The 17203-nt window shown below is 51.0% G+C and overlaps 1 protein-coding gene across 3 annotated transcripts in view; it reads right to left on the bottom strand.

Annotated features, from left to right (window-relative positions):
- TRAPPC12 (trafficking protein particle complex subunit 12) overlaps window positions 1-17203 on the bottom strand; it is a 50447-nt gene that overhangs the window by 23332 nt on the left and 9912 nt on the right. For all 3 annotated transcript variants that reach the window (XM_074331635.1, XM_074331636.1, XM_074331637.1), the window contains 3 exons: window positions 10463-10579; window positions 7459-7572; window positions 5476-5614 (listed from right to left, as the gene is read on the bottom strand). In XM_074331635.1, coding sequence (XP_074187736.1) covers window positions 5476-5614; window positions 7459-7572; window positions 10463-10579 — 370 coding nt within the window. The remainder of the gene's footprint in view (window positions 1-5475; window positions 5615-7458; window positions 7573-10462; window positions 10580-17203) is intronic.

Here is a 17203-nt window from a genome sequence, read left to right as displayed (position 1 = left end):
ACATCAAAACAGACAGAGCGAGTCCAGACAGTGTCCCCGAGGCCTATTTACAAGGGTAGTTCAGGGGGTCTTGCAGCCACGAAGCAAGAAGGGAAACCGAGTACTGAGCACACTGCCTGCCCGAGGGAGCCATGGCTGCGTGACACGGGCAGCGCTGTGGGTGGCGAGGTCACTGCAGGACGTCTGTGTGAGACAGGCTGGGAAGAGGCCTTCGGGCGGGGTTCTGATGCTAGAAATGGAAGCCAGGCGGGGACTGCCATGTCCTTAGTAGTCTTTTCCAAGGAAAGACTGGAACCAAGTTCCTACAAACGGCGGGCAAAGTGAAAAGCAACAGGAGGAACTCAACAGCCTGCACACTGAGGAGAACATGCTTCCAGTGACAGACGCTCGAGGTTTTGGCAGAGCAAAGCGAATCGGAAATCTACTGGAAGGTAAATTAATTTTGACATGGAACACAAGATAAGACATTTGAAACAGGAACCTTTAATTCTGAACCATCACGTATGGTTGTGTTGACTAAAAGTCCCCAAATTTAGAAATGGGAATCTCATGATTTTGGACGGAGGGCTGAAAAGGACTAGGGCCTGCACTTCCACAGAGCGGAGAGGGAAGGAAGAGCAGAGGGTAGGCAGCCGATTCCAGCGCTCATCGCATCACTTTTAGTTTGATTTGGTGATCCATGAGGGTTAGGTTCTGAAATATGATTTCACAGGAAATCATTATAGCCCTACCAACTTAAACTAAACATACAGATCTGAATTTAGAATTAGAAGAGACACTGCATTTCTTAAACAATGCATTGAAGTCCGTTAAAACATGTTTTCTTTCCAATGCGAAGGGCGTTTGGCTTCATCCTTTCCCGCCAGCAGCAGAGGAAGTTGAAGCGAAAGGTTTAATGTAGTGTTTTCACGTGCTGGCTTTCACCATGACTTTCTTTTAAACAGGACAGAGAATTCCAAACAAAATTAAGAAGATGGTGCTGGGAGCTGGGAAAATTTACCTGTCCCACAAGAGGCTGAAATTAATTCTGCCAGGAACAGATATATTAACTGTTTCCGAAATGGACATTTCATTGTTTCTGAAGCTAAAAACAATGAATATATACTACACAAAGAGTGAACCCGAACATAAGCTGTGGGCGTTTGTTAATAATTGTGTATCAACACTAGTCGGTCATTGGCAACAAATGTAGCACATTAAACAAGAAGCTACTGAAACAACACAGTGGATGACCAGGAACAGCACCCCTGGGTATAATCCTCCTCAGCACACAAACCCTATGGGGCAGCAGCAACCTTCCCTGAGCAACAGTTACAAAGTGAAAAGGAACCAACTGAAAGCTCGGGAAGGAGGGAAGGCTGACAGGCATATGAAGACTGGCTGACAGATAACAGCACTGTGGGGTTTGCAAAGGTATTTACAGCCCCGAGGACAGTCATTTTGAAGTTGTCAACAGTCAAGACAAACAAAAACACTCTAAATTGTGGGAGAGGCTGTTGCCTGAGCACCTGGCCACTGCTACCCCACCCTGGAGGTGGGGGCAGTGGCTTCCACACAGGGCTGAGGTTCCACTTTCATTCTTGCGGCTCTGACACCTTCTACCTGCACGCACAGCACTGATCCTGAGTTTCCTAAGCCATGCGACAATTACAGGTGGAGCCGCTGGGTGGCCAAGTGTAACCCTACTGTGGTAAACCTTCAGTGTGGCCCAGAGGGACATGGGGGGACTTCCAGTTAAGGAGAAGATTCGGCAGTCAGCATACAAACCCCGCCACCACCTGCCCCGCTGGTTTCTAAATGTGTGCTTTGAGCTTTGGAGGACCTCTCACCCTTGCATGGAGCCTGGGCAGGAGCTCGAGGCACGCAGCTGCTAACGCAGTCTCTGGGCCCTGAGTTACAGGGACACACACAGCACAAGAAGGGAAGAAGCAAGAAACGGGTGGAAAGGGAACAGAAGAAAGGAAGGCAGGCCAGGGCGGCAGGACAGGCTCACAGAGCTCAGGCCGCTGCCTCGGACCCTGCGAGCTCGCGACGGGAGTCGGCCTGTCTGCTCACTGCCATCTCTTTCTTGCAAAGCACAGGGAGAACTCCAAACAACTGATCAAAAGACAGTGCTGAGTGTGGAAACACAGACACACACACACACACACACACACACACGTCCTCGAAGAGTCTGAAAGTAACTGTGTGAAACTGCTAGAAATGTTCAGGGAAATATGTAAGCCCACAATACTGTTCCTTTCTTGGATGACAATTTTAAAAAAAGCCATGATTTTTACTCATGATTCATGACATGTCTTGTTAAGAATATTCTGAATGGGTGCAATTATGCCCAATATTTAAATAAAATATATTAAAGCTCATTCATAAGTTATTTGCATCGTTGTAGCCTCCTTTTTAAAATGCATTTTAATGACTTCTTTGCTTATATACAGAGGGTACCAAAACAACATATACTCATTTTAAGAAAGGAAAAAACTGTATTAAAATTGTAATACTCAATATATACCGAAAACAAAAGATGAATGAATCATGTGTGCATATTGTTTTGGCATCCTCGGTAATACTGCAAGCTAAAATGAAACAAATTAATCAAAATCTTGTATTTATGCTAGTGCACCCCAAAATGAGAAGAAAAATGAGTAAGCATTCAGCATATCACTGTGGATGAAAGTTAACACCTTAGCTAAAACATATGCATGATTTACGTTTATTTCACAATTTAAATTAATCGCTTCATGACGCATGGCCGTAGCTACGTCCTCTTATCCACACTCGATGCCATTCATTTCCGGCGGCAGCAGCAGACTCATGCTTCCTAGTCTGCTCATCCTCAGGAAAAATGTCCTCACAGTCAAGGGGAAGGATGACGGGGGGTTATACTTGCGAACCTGGACGTCACTCCCGGTTTACAGGAAGCGCAGTGTCACCGCCATCAAACCTGTGTCCTTAGACCAGGGTGGCCGGCGGCAGCGTCTACTCCACAGCTCAGGGCCGTAAAGCGGGACCTGCTGGGCGGCGGGCGGTTAGCGTTCGAACCGCAGGACTAGAAACCTCAAGGGCTGCAGGTGCCACGGCCACCCCAGCAAATACCGGCTTTCAGCTCGTGCTCATGCTTCACCAGCAGGTGTATGACGGGTCCTTTGGAGTCTACGATTCACGGGACCTCGACAGGAAAAGAGGTTGGAGCAGTTCCTGCAGCCGGTGCGTCAGGGATCAAGAGAGGGGCTCACAGCTCTGAGTGTTCCTACCGACCACCGTCAGCTGCCAGTCCCCATGGCTCTGAGTGTTCCTACCGACCACCGTCAGCTGCCAGTCCCCACGGCTCTGAGTGTTCCTACCGACCACCGTCAGCTGCCAGTCCCCACGGCTCTGAGTGTTCCTACCGGCCACCGTCAGCTGCCAGTCCCCACGGCTCTGAGTGTTCCTACCGACCACCGTCAGCTGCCAGTCCCCACGGCTGAGTGTTTCTACCGACCACCGTCAGCTGCCAGTCCCCAGACCCAGCAGAGGGGCGGCCTTCTGCCGCGAGTGCCATCAGCTGTGAGGGCAGGGCCGGTGGAGGAGAGGCCCGGCCACACTCAGGCAGGTGGGAGAACGGTTTTTATCTGAAGGGCAACACAGCTGTTCCTTCTAAGCAGTACGAGACCCTCTTGATTATCAAACTGCCAGGCCTAGTTTATTAAACACGGACACCCCCAACCCCCACTTAACAACGCGTTCTTTCCATCAGAACCTGGAAGAAGTGGCAGCACACACCCTCCACTCTTTGGGGTGAAGTTTCCTCCACTGCCTTCTGTGGAAGGGATGGACCTCAAATGCCCAGAAGTGTAGACAACAAAGGAACACCGTTACCTTACACCTAGAGATATATGCCCCAAATAACCAGGAGATGGCTGGGCCTCTGCCAGCACCATGTTTGAAAAGTCCCAGGCACGGCGGAGGGCGAGGGGCTCACAGCAGGCGGAGTGGGAGCGTGAGGACAGCGCATCAGCCCCGCCCCCACGGACAGAGCCCCATCACCTTCTTGGGACAGGAGTGTAGGCGGTGGAGCACCTGAGAGGTGGTGACCTCAGGTTGGCACCAGCCACAAGTCGGGTTGCGAAGCCTCCGCCTGGGCGGCACGCCCGAGCTCACTGCTCACGTCTGTCCCCGCCTCTCCTGAGAAGGCTCACGGCACCTGGCAGGCGGCTGCTGGGGAGAAGTCCCATGAACGGGGGACGGGCCCCCCTCTCCCCCCGACTGGCCGGTTCACTTCCACTCAATCCCACTAACCCAGTCTAGATCGTCGGTCTGACCGCTGCCCAGTTTTATGTACTAAAACCTACCTTGTCTCTATTTTGTCTCTGCTACAAGGGATACGTTTCCTTAGGCAGAGGAAGAAGCAGAATTTTAATTCCCATGAGGCTGAAAGGTCTAAAAGTAGCCCCGCTGCAATCCTCCTGCAATGCTGGGGAAGCCAGGACGGCACAGACTAACCCGCCATAAAGCACTGAGCGAGCATGAGACAAGCTGACTCTTCCTCCACAGCAGCGGGATCTGAGAGACCGAGAAACGACACAACAGGAAGTGGAGAAGCGTCTTCACCTCAGGGGTCTCAGCTCATCTGTTTACCTACTAACAGTTCCGTGAGGTGCCGACAGAGCCCGGAACCCCGGCTGCGGCCCGCTCGTGCTCACACTGGCACGGTCTCCCGCCCAGGAGGCTGCTTCCTGCCCAGCACACAGGTGCGAGCTGGAGAACTGTGTGACGGCCGAAGCTGTGATCACTGCGTCCCCGCCTCGGCCGCGAGCCACGTGCACACAGCACCTCACAGGCACCGTCTCGCCCCGTGGCACCAACAGCACAGCAGGGCACAGAGATGCCGGCCCCCGCACCACTGTCCCGAACGAGCGAGGAGCCGGGGGACGACGGGCTGTCAGTAACTGCACCAGTGCCGCCGCTGAAGTCCTTCCACAGCTGACACCTCCCCACGAGGACACGCTCATGCTCCCCCCCCAGCACGGCCGGACGTCCTCTCCCCTCCCCCACTCTTATTCCTTACCACGCTCCCACAACTACCCCACACGGGCGGCGTGACCCGCTATGGGCTGCAGCCAGACGTTTCAGTAAGTGAAATCAGAGCAGAGGCGAGCATGCCCAGAACAAGCAGTACATGAACGCGTGTTTCGTTTCTACGTGCCTGTCTGCACTAGGTTATAAGGTAACTTTTTACCCTGGAGCCCAGCTGTCACCAAATCTTACTGCTGTTTCACAGCAGGCGTGAGAAATGGCTGTGACCCAAGTGAACGATGCATCTGGGTGAGTGGGTGTACACAGAACGTGGAGTGAGGTCACTCTCAGCCAGGGCTCATTGCTAGGCTATTGATTTGATTTTCCAGGACTGGACAAGTCAGGAGAGCTGAGAACAGCTGGCTACGTGCAGAGCACAGCGACACAGACACGAGGACAGAGCAGGGAGTGCAGCGGCCTTACCCCTGCGGCCAGGGTACACGTGAGGGTAGTATTCGTAGTAGAGGTCCGGCTGGTCCAGGTCCCCAAAGGGCTCAAACTCCACCTCCGCGTTCTGGAACAGGCCCAGCTTCACCAGGAGCGCCAGCCGCACAAACCAAAGCTACACACACAACATAATGGAGACAACAGGGTATCAATACAGAGCAGGTCCAGACACTCCCATTCCCTTAGGATTTGGTATCAGAGCGGGATTTCAAGTACATTAAAACAGGGGCTGAACTAACTTACTTTCTTGGCACATCTGCATCATTACGTGCTTATAAAAACACTCGAGCGTAACAACAATGTGAAGGACTTTATTGGATCCAGTTCGACAATATTTACTCAGCAGGGCGTGTGTGCACAGCACTCTGCGGGCTCTTCTGAAGCTAAAAACAGACCCCCCGCCCCCACCCCGGCCAAGGACAGCACAGTCTCAGGGGGTGGGAGGACGCAGAGGGGAACGCTATATGGGAAGGGGGAGCCCAGGACGGGGTGTGGAGGAGCTGTGTCTGGGGGAGACACTGAAGGGTATCCATGCTCCATGGCAGGACCCTGGGGGGCTGGGGGGCTGGGTACAGGGAGGCTCGGGACACGGGCTCAGAGGGGAGTGACGTGTGTGGGCCGTCGGCTCTGAGAGACCAGAACACAGTGCCTCCAAGAAAATGATGGCAAGTCAAGGGAGAGAGCTACAGAGTGAGACACGCTGAGAATTAAAATGTACCTCAGAAGTGAGCTCTCGACCTCATTTACCAATGAAAAAAGTGAGGCTCAAAAGCAGTGACTGCTCCAGGTCACACAGCAAGTAATCAAGTCAAAGGGTGGGTGCCCAACGGAGTGACTGCTTTTCATTCCACCTTCCCGCTCACGGCCATTTGTAGAGGGCTTGTTACAAGGCAGGGAGATTCCACTTAGCCAGGCGGGCAGTGGGAGCTAGGCACAGTTTGTGAGCAGGAAAGCAACATGATCAAAACCGGGCTTTAAGATGCCGACTCCGGCAGCACTTTATGGAATGAAGCCAGTTCACACAGGAGGCTGGAGCGGTCTTGGGGTGAGGGGGGGGCTGGGGGTGGTGCTGGGTTGAGAGACAGGGAGGAAAAGTCACCTGCGCGTAGGGATGCGGGCAGGAAGGCTAGAGGGCCAGAGCACTGCTCTGCTCATCTCCCTGCCCAAACTCAGTCGGGCGACACAGGAAACGGGGCTTGCTTGAAATTCCCACAGCGCCAGGTCTCCCCACCATTCCTCTCACAACCTCTTCATGGTTTTGGAGTCTGATGATCTGTTTGACTCTGGGGCATCCCGTTCCCAGGAGTCAGTTAAGCTCCAGAACCCCCATGGAGAGGCGAGCTGCTTTTGGTTCACAGCTCTGTTTTCGGTGTTCTTTTCTTTAACGGAGAGCAGCTGGCATCACCGTGCTGGGGAGCGGCACAGGCCCGGCAAAGCTCGCAGCCCACCACACAGGTCACTGCTTTCTCCAAGCTCCACACGTCTGAGTCCTTCCAGCTCAGCGCCCCGGCCTGCATGGCAGTGGGTGGGCCTCTGGGCCCCGTGCCTCAGCGCTGGGAGAATGCCCGTTCACACCAGCATCGACAGGAGAGGTGGGTGAGCCCCTGGGCCCCGTGCCTCAGTGACGGGAGAACGCCCGTTCACACCAGCATCGTCAGGAGAGGTGGGTGGGCCCCTGGGCCCCGTGCCTCAGCGCTGGGAGAACGCCCGTTCACACCAGCATCGTCAGGAGAGGTGGGTGAGCCCCTGGGCCCCGTGCCTCAGTGCCGGGAGAACGCCCGTTCACACCAGCATCGTCAGGAGAGGGAGAACCAGTCATTTCACGCTGAGACGAAATTGGGGACATGAAAATCTACTTTTGGTTCTCAAATTGTTCTTACTGCCGTGAAAGCTCACGGTCCCTTCCATGCCCCAATGATGACACCCCAGGGAACGATTCAACAAGCAGAGGGGCTGTACCTGCAGTGAGTCTGCGGTGTGGCTGGTGGGCAGGCCGCTCTTGCCGTAGCCTTGGCCATGGGCTGTGAGAAGGCGCCCACAGAGGTCCACCGCTGCCCTCCAGTTTTTGCAGCTCTGTAAGACACAGTGGGACACGTAACATGCACGGCCACTCGAGCACATAGGAGCTTGGATACAGCTGCCCGCACCAAGCTGAACACCAGCTGTCAATCAGGCAGGGAGGGCACGAAGCACGCATGATAGTTCAGGACGAGCAAGTCATCGGACGTTAGAAGTGAGCGACAGGCGGAACACAGGGAGGAGAACTCTTGCTGGAAAGCTGCCCACTGCCCAGGCTGTGAGACTGCTTTCCTTCTGAGAAAGATAACCCTGCCCTGTGATTTCTGCCTACTTAAAATCAGCGATAGGATGCTATGTGTTGGCTACATTCACGTGTTTCTAAGTTCTGCATGTGACTAGAGGTGGTTTTATAGGTTTAATGTGACTCTGTTGTGTCAATGTGAAAAACTCAATGAACTGTTAATGCAACAGGTCACACACCAGTCTGCCAACAAGCACACGCTCACAGTAGTGCACGGTATAACCCGAGCCACAGAAACGCTGGCTGCGGCTGACCTACCAGCTCCTCAGCCTGGATTTCCTGTGTTCTCTTCGCTCTAACGCCATGAGAAAAGGAGGGCTAGCAGGCAAATGAGCAAACCACTGGGAGACAGGACTGGGGCGGCTGAGACTGTCCTGGGCTGCCATCCTGCTGCTGGGCAGGTGGTGCTTCCTGTCTCACGGTCACTCTTCTCCAGCCCTTGTCCTTGCAGGAGTGTCTAATCAGAGGGCTCGAGGACACGGCCTGTTGACACTCATCGAGCATGCAGGTGTGTGTGTCGCATTTCTTTCTCCAGCCTCCTAAGAGCACGACTTTCGGCTTTCTGATGGCCCCCTGCCCCAGGTGACACGGACCTAGCAGGGTCTCTCTGTTAACAGGAAAATGGGGGCGGAGCTAGGGCTAGCCTGAGCTCTCTGCTCCTGGTCTGCTGCACGGCTCTGGCTCTGGCGGCTGGCTGGTGAGCCGGGAGGGGGTCTGGTGCCGGGCTCTAATGGCGGGCACATCCTTCCTGCACAACAGGGGACCACACTTCACCTGTGACAGCGAGAGCGCATGATTACATGCTGCCTGCTACTTGAAACTATAATTACCTATTTGTTCAGTGTTTCCTGCTATTCTTATCCCCCTGTTTTCCACCTTTTAGTTCCCCTTCGTCGTGGTCCTCCTCAATTTTCAACATTAGATGTCAGAAATATTAAGTGAAAAAATTATTTTTAAAATTAGAATTTAAACTATACCACAAAACTGTAAGCTCTGTGAAGGAAGTCTCGAGAAAAATCTCGTAATTACTGTATGTGACGTGTACAACTATAACAATGACGTTTATCTGATGTGAGAAAAAGATCTAAATTTAAATAAATACTATTTTTAAACGAGGAAATAAGACAGAGATTCTATTTGAAAACTGAACGTAGGCATTCGACAGCTTCCAAAAGATGAGAAAAACAGTCCAATAAAACCGCTCAAGTAGCTAATAGTATGTACATAACTTCCCCATGTACAACTCAAAGGCAGCCATGAACTCTATCTATGGTACCATCACAGTGATGAAAACGTCCTTCTCCACAGGCTATGACAGTCATGTCCCTGTAAATTAGTCTTAGAACACTCTGACATTACTGAGAAAAATACATTTAGGAACTCTTTCCTAGTCTTAAGGGCAACAGGAACTGTTTCAGGACGTAATTAAAATACCAGGCCCAGGTAATGATCTTTTTGCAAGACATTTCCCACCTTACACAGGTCTCCTCGTTAGGACTGTTCATAAAATCTCTACTGGTCTCAAGAATTTTCAATGTATTGAAAAAAAATCAAAAGCACTGTATAGATTTATCATATCAACACTAAGAATAACCATGGTGGAAAGATAGCCTGTGGAACAAATTAATTATAATGACTGTGTGTGGCTTTGTGTGTACTTTTAAAACTGATCACCGTAAAGTCATACTTCAAATACAGCCCATTATTCATGATGATGTATTACAGCAATTTTTTCAAGGCCAAATAACGGAAACCACATAAAAGCCCCCTCAGCAATGCGAGAGAACTCACTGGAGCAGCTTTACACAGCCATGGAAATAGTTACCTTTTTAGACCTGTAAACTGCATTAGCAACTGTAACATAGACACATATTTAAAAATTAGTTGTTCTCCCTCTCTTTTAAAAACAGAGTAACTCCGTACCTTTCCTTCCCAAAGCTTTTCAATCATAGGAATAATTCTAGAATCCCATTGTAAAAGAAACTCAATGAAGCATTTTATTTACATTTATGAACACTTAAGCTTGAATGGTTTCCATTTAAAGAGTCTGCTCACCACCTAAGCCGGAGATTCTTACTTTCTTTTTTGAGGACAACACTCCTGCAAGGTGATAAAAGATGCTGAGAAAAAAGGCAATTGTGGAGACACAGTGCTTCCCGGGATTCAGGGACCACGGGAGCCAGGCCCAGCTCACGGGAAACCGCCTACAGGCCGTTTCCCACTAGCCTCTGCCTGGGTATGTGCACCACTCCTGTTCACGACTCAAGAATTTCTGCTAAACCCACCCACACAATAAGAAGCCTTGTGTACCAAGTGGAGAAAACAGAATACTTTAATAAAATCAACATAAAATTGCTCGTCTCTAGTTATTATATTTAATGAAGCACATTTAATCAAAGTATATGCTGCTTCAATTAATTTGATCACTTAAAATAATGGCTTTTAAACTAATTGGACTTAAAGTTAAAAGTACGTTAATATGTTTTTGCTACAGAGGACTGGTATCTAGTCTAACAAAATTCTACTTATGTGCAAGGGGCTTTGGACAATATAGACAAAGTATTACCTGTAGGGAAAATATCAGGAAGGCAGGCAGGACTTATCAAAACCACAGCACTGAAAAGCAAACACACTGTTACTTACGATGAGCTGTTTCAGTCCCACGAAAGACTGTTCTACCGAGTTGGCATCTAAGACCTGCCTCTTTGCAGCAGCTTTTTCACCCAGGAAGCGGAGCAGTAAGTCTTTAACTGCATCTCCCTTGAAATGATGCAAGAAAAACATGTCAGGACAATAAAGCGCTAATTAAACTCAGCTAACCAGAACCCATCACTAACAGACTTCTTTTTCTCCCTGGATGTACAGCGGTTTAAGCGCGGCCACAGCCCAGTAAAACTTCAATTAACCAGACAAGCAGCCGCACCGTAATGAAATGTGTACTTTAGATCTGCTCCTTCTTTTGGAGAGGAGGGTAAAGCAGTGGCTGCACCAGGCGTCCACAGAGGCGCATCAAGTGGGGTTGGGCGGGGAGGCCCTGATTGTGAGGCCCCCACTGGGGGCAGGAGCTGGTCACTGGGGCAGGAGTGACGTGCCTGGCAGGGCCTGCGCTGGGCACAGTTCAGCTCCCACAGTGCATCAGTGTGCCTGGGGCTGCAGGAAGGGCCAGCGGCACCCTCCTTCCAATGCTACGTTCCCTCCTCAGCCGCAGACAGAGGTGTCCCTTCCCCAGCAGCCAGAACAGGGCCCGCAGGAGTCTCTGCAGGGAGGGGAGCCTCTGCCTTTCAACCTCACCCTTCAGGTAGTCGCCGCTGCAGATGGGGCTGGAGGACATTACAGGCGGAATCCAATGTGTGTTATTTAAAGGGAAGGCAAGGGGCAGGGAGGAGAGGCTTCCGCTGGTGACAGTGGAGGGTACCAGGCAACAACATCTTATGAGACGTGGGGATGAGCCCAGGACAGAGACCTGGTGCTCAGGGCACTCAGCATGACTCCCGTGGCTAAAGGACAAAGGAAAAGAAGCTTGTCCGAGCTGGGGACCCGGGTCCCAGAAGCAAGTGCACTGAGAAAGCTGCTGGCCTCCAGGCCTGTGTGCTGCTTTCGGCACGGGAACACCCAAGGGCCGCCTGAGAGTGGCTGGGCACAGGCCAGGGTACAGAGAGGCCAGGGACCAGGACAAAGAGCTGTGATCGGGGACAGCTCTGAACCATCCTTCTCCCAGCAGGGGTGTCATTGCCTGGGAGAGGCGCTGGGGGGGGGGCAGCAGCTCCCAGGTCACAGTAGGAGCAGCCTGGCCTTCCCTGACGGCGGGGGGTGAGGGGGGGAGAGGGGCAGCTGGGGTCCCATGTACCCACAGCTGGTGACCCAGGAGCACCAGGAGCACAGCACACAGGCCCCCCCAGAACTACCTGGTGAGCCGAGGGAGAAAAATACCAGGCCAGTGGGGGAGGGGCAGGAATAAGGCGCAGATCTCTCCATCTCGGTGAACAGGAAGCTGCCTTTCAGCCCCAGGCAGCAAATGCAAATACTGCAGGGACACGGGGAACAAAGGGGCACTGAGGACTAGAAGAAGTCAGACCCATGACTGCCCCAGAGCCTTTCCTGCTTTCCTACCTGCTGGGAATAAGCGGGCAGAATAGCTCCACTCACATGCAAGGTGAATCTTTCAGTATCATCCAAAGTGGTGACAGTGACACCACCAGGTAGATGAAGGGAGAAGGTGCAGAAAGCTGCCTCAGCTGTCGGCTGCCACCCTTCCACTGAGAAAGGGAAGGCTGCCTGTGCAACCGGGGCTCTAGGTCACACGTCTGGCTCTGGCCCTGGGCGCTAAGACTGGTCCTGAGGCCAAGCCACCCCTTGCATGGGACAAAGATCCAGAAGCAGCAGTTTTGAGACTGTTGCTTCTGGAGAGTCATGCAAAGGACTCCAGATGCCAGAGCCGCACAAGTGGCTGACGGGTCTAGGAGGGCTAGTTAAAGGCAGAATCAAAAGAGCTCAGCCACACGAATCCATGAAGCCTTGCCTGAACAGCTCCGTGAGACTAAGGGCTCCACCTGGCCAGGCAAGGGCACAGCCACCTTCACGCCACATGGGGAGGACCAACTTGATTTCCCATCCCCGCAACACTCTCCATCAACTAGACCACACTGCATAACTCTCCTGTCGGTTAGCACTGACTTGGCAGGAAGTTCCTGACACACGAGCACATGTCTGACTATGGAACATGTCACCTGTGAAAGCCCAAAGATGAGATGCAATGTCTCAATATGACCCTAACTCTTGTGCTGTCCCCAGGCTGGAGGCAGTTACGGCCCAGGGGTCATAGGGTTCTTAACGCAGATCCCCCCCAGGGACCGGAGTGAGGGGAGTGAGCCTCTCCCTGGGGATTTTCCGAGAGCCATGGCTGCAGCTGGAATGGACCCACCCGGAACCCAGTGGAGTCCTTCAAATCGGTAACCCTTTGGGTGAGGGCAGGGGGCGTGGGACAGCACGCGAGGCCAGGATGCTCTCCCAGTTCCTTTTCGGTTTTCACAGACAAAGACCCACGGGACCCAGGCCAGCCTCACAGGGCACGGACTTCACTGTCTGGGAAACTTGGAGACGCATGGCCACGGGCAGCGGTGCTGAGCCACAGCCGCACCTGCCTCTGAGCCGGGCTGCACTTCGCCCTCTGCCACGGGTCCCATGGAGAAACACAGCTGCTCGCCCTGGGAGCTTCTATCCTCTGGCTCCAGTGTCTGCTTCCTCCCAGGGGCACTGAAACCACCTGAACGAACAACATACAAGCACACCAAACCCCAAACTCGAGGCCATGGAGCAACTGAAACGGCGCGGCACTGACAGAATGGGAAATGGTGCAGCCAATCAGAGGCGGTCTGCACGTTCCTCGGGCTGCTAAACACGCCGTCACTTGGCGACCCAGCAACACCACTCCCAGCCATGCACCAGGAGAAATGCAAACGTCTGTGCAAAAGCCGGTGCACGACGTTCATAGCAGCATCATGCACAACAGACAAAAAGCGAAGGCAACTCAAACGCCCATCGAGCAATAAAGGGATAAAATACAGAATTCCCAAACAATGGATTATTATTTGACAAAGAAAATGAATGCTGTACTGACACATGCTGCAACGTGGGTGACTCTTGAAAACATGTGGGAAAGACCAGGTACTGGCTGACCCCGTTTGTACGGAATGCCCAGAACAGCAGAATCCACGAAGACAGAAGCAGACAGTGGTTGCCTAGAGCGGGGGTGGGGAGATGGGAAGTGAATGTGGAAGGGTTTGGGGCTTCTTTTTGGGTTGATGAAAATGTTCTAAAATCGACTATGGTGATGGTTGCACAATTCTGTCAAAACACTAAAAACCACTGAATTGCTTCGTACAGACAATTCTCCAGCTTCCACTCCTGATTGGTTCTGGAAACCTCTGCTATCCTTCCCGCATACCCTTCCCATTCACTTCCTGAAGAGCACAGGCATCTAAAGCAATAGTTAGTCGAGAAGGCCTACGTTCATCCTCGGACGCTACTGTACGGATTATCACACTGACCTTTACGGCCTCCAACTGAACTCAGGCTGCCACAAAAGTCACTTAATAGGAAAACAGTGAAACATTCTGTTTCCAATTTTATCATGAGGAACGGAATGTTTAATTACGTACCCATGGGTGAACAATTTGGAAAAATGTCACAGAAAGCTGATTTAGGACGAACACCACGGCAATAGTGAGTGGCACAAGGAGAAACCTGTTAAATGGTTGGCTGCCATCTTGAAAGCTTGATGTGCCCAGAAAACTTACAGAGAAACTACTCTTTGATCTACCGATCTGAAGTCCTCTGGCAAATAAACACAGCACTTCCATTCCAGGTAAACCGTGCAGCTTTTCTGGATGAAAGGTTCTCTGAAGGGTAATATTCAAGTGAAGAGACACAGGTGAACAAACATCTAGCATATTTGTTATATGGGAAAGTCAAGGTATTGTGGGAACCAATCCTAGTTCAAATTTGAATTTACCACGAGGTTTCCAAGACAACCTCTGTGAACTGCAAGGGGTACAGAAGGCAGTGCCGGAGGATTTGAAGGCAACAGAGAAACCCGCTCCGAGCGGCTGCAGGTGTGAGTTCTGCCCACGCCACGGGCACATCCTACTCCTTGCTGATTCACGGCATGCCCTGCCTGTCACAGGGAGCCACCTGGCACTGGGGAGGTGAGTGACAAAAGCTTTAAAGCGACAGAGATGCTGTCACAGAGCCCAGTTCCCCCCATGCAGGCAGGGCCTCCGAAATTGATCCAGTCCAGGGAAACTGCACAGAACTTCAGCGCGTGTGCTCCTCAACTCGAGAATGCCGGGCCCTTTTGATCTGTGACACCACCCAGCCACTGGGGCATCTGGTTCTGGGCCCCACCCACTACCTGTCATACGCTCACCCCAGCCCTGCTGGCAACCAAAGTCCACACATTTCAAATGTGCCCTAGGACCCCTGGGCCCCAGCACCACTTACAACCAGCTGGTCAAGTCATTTCCATGGCAACCTTCCATTTCCCCCGAATTACAATGGGGGGGACGCTAACCTGTTTCCCCGAAAATAAGACCTACATGGACAATCAGCTCCAATGCATCCTTTGGAGCAAAAATTAATGCAAGACCCAGGCTTATATTACATAAGACCCAGTCTTGTAATAAAATAAGACTGGGTCTCATATTACAGTAAAATAAGAGAGAGTCTTATGTTAATTTTTACTCCAAAAGACGCATTAGAGCTGATTGTCTGGCTAGGTCTTATTTTCGGGGAAACACAGTAACTGCAAACAACAGAAAGTTTGGAAAGTAGGTGCTGAAGGCCAGACCCACTGACATTAAAGGAACTCACTGCAGAGTACAGAGCCCCAAGGAGAAAGGAAGGGAGGAAACGGGAAGCAAGCCATGCGGGGGTCAGGGGGCAGGGCCAGGCAGGCCAACGGGAAAGGATTCAGGGGAAATGTACATCAACTTCCCACATCCAATAGCCCCTGAAATCTGAGTCCATAATGAGGACTCATCATAAAGGTTCTGTGCAGGTAAACATGTTCAGTGTGTGCTGCTTGAGGGGCTGGAGAAGGGCGCCTAGAGCAACGCCGGGGACCTGAGCCCACGTTACACGTGTCCAGTCAGTCAACACGCTGGGACCTGACCCACACTACACGTGTCCAGTCAGTCAACACGCTGGGACCTGACCCACGCTACACGTGTCCAGTCAGTCAACACGCTGGGACCTGACCCACGCTACACGTGTCCAGTCAGTCAACACGCTGGGACCTGACCCACGCTACACGTGTCCAGTCAGTCAACACGCTGGGACCTGCGCTCACATGCGTGTGGGAGGGGTAGCTCCCTCCTGGCGGGGGTGGGGCTGAGGACGGCAGGTCCCTTTTACCAGGCCCAGGAGGACAGGCAGGCACAGGACACAAGGCCAGCAGACTGGGAGTTGGTGCCCCCATGCCACCCGGGAACTGCTGAGCCCACCCGCCATCTGGGGCAATGAACTACAACTGACACGTGTATACACATAGTTATAAAATTTTACCATTCTATGCAAACATGCTATCTTCTATCTGGTTTTTCAGATTTACCAATGAAATACGAATCTCATTAAATATTCTACTATCACATCATTTTTAATACTTAAGTATTCCAGTGTAAAGACAGAAGGATTCAAATATATTCAACCAACCTCCTGAAAATGGGCTTTTGATTGTTTCAGATTGTTTGCAATTAGAAACCACACACAGATGGAATCCCCAAAGCTGGGCATCTGCATACTAATCACTGAGATTACTTCCTTATAAATAATTCCCAGGTGTGGGACCTGGGTGTGGATTTTAAAACTCAAAAGTTTGTGCCAAAGTATGGACCCATCAGGGCTGCCCGAGACAGGCCGTTTTCCCATATCCTAACAACATGGAATAATCATAAGTAAAATAGGTAATGGAAAATAGAAATAATTTTACCATGCTTGTGACATTGAACTTCCTTATATTACCATTTACTATGTGTAGCATTTATAGATTGTTACGATTTATTATTTTGGGAGGCCATTCTTATTTTTCTTAATGAATCTTAAGAATGTCTTCTACATCGAGCATATCATGTATAATACAAATATTTTTCTCCAGATTTTAAAAAAAGGAATGGAGAAACCACAATGAGATATCACGTCACCCCAGTCAGAATGGCTATCATCAACAAGACAAGTAGTAACAAGTGTTGGAGAGGCTGTGGAGAAAAAGGAACCCTCATACACTGTTGGTGGGAATGCAGACTGGTGCAGCCGTTATGGAAGGCAGTGTGGAGGTTCCTCAAAAAATTACCAATAGAATTGCCATATGACCCAGCAATCCCTCTCCTGGGTATCTACCCAAAAAACCTGAAAACATTTATCCATAAAGACACGTGTGCTCCAATGTTCATTGCAGCTTTGTTTACGGTGGCCAAGACATGGAAACAACCAAAATGCCCTTCGATAGATGAATGGATGAAGAAGTTGTGGTATATATACACAATCGAATACTATTCGGCGGTAAGAAAAGATGAAATAGGAACATTTGTGACAACATGCATGGATCTTGAGAGTATGATGCTAAGCGAAATAAGTCAGACAGAAAAAGCAGCGAACCATATGGTTTCACTGATATGTGGTATTTAAACTGAAAACAAAAGAACAAGACAAACAAATGAAGGAACAAAAAAATCACAGACATACACAATAGTTTAGGGGTTACCAGAGGGTAAGCGGGGAGGGAGGCTCTAGAAGAGGGTAAACGGGGTCTAACTATACGGTGATGGAAGGAGAACTGACTCTGGGTGGTGAATACACAATGTGAGATATAGATGATGTAATACAGAATTG

This window comes from Rhinolophus sinicus, linkage group LG05 (assembly GCF_036562045.2).
Source record: "Rhinolophus sinicus isolate RSC01 linkage group LG05, ASM3656204v1, whole genome shotgun sequence".
NCBI lineage: Eukaryota > Metazoa > Chordata > Mammalia > Chiroptera > Rhinolophidae > Rhinolophus > Rhinolophus sinicus.
Note: the sequence above shows the minus strand (reverse complement) of the source record. Positions and strands in the feature narration are given on the sequence as shown.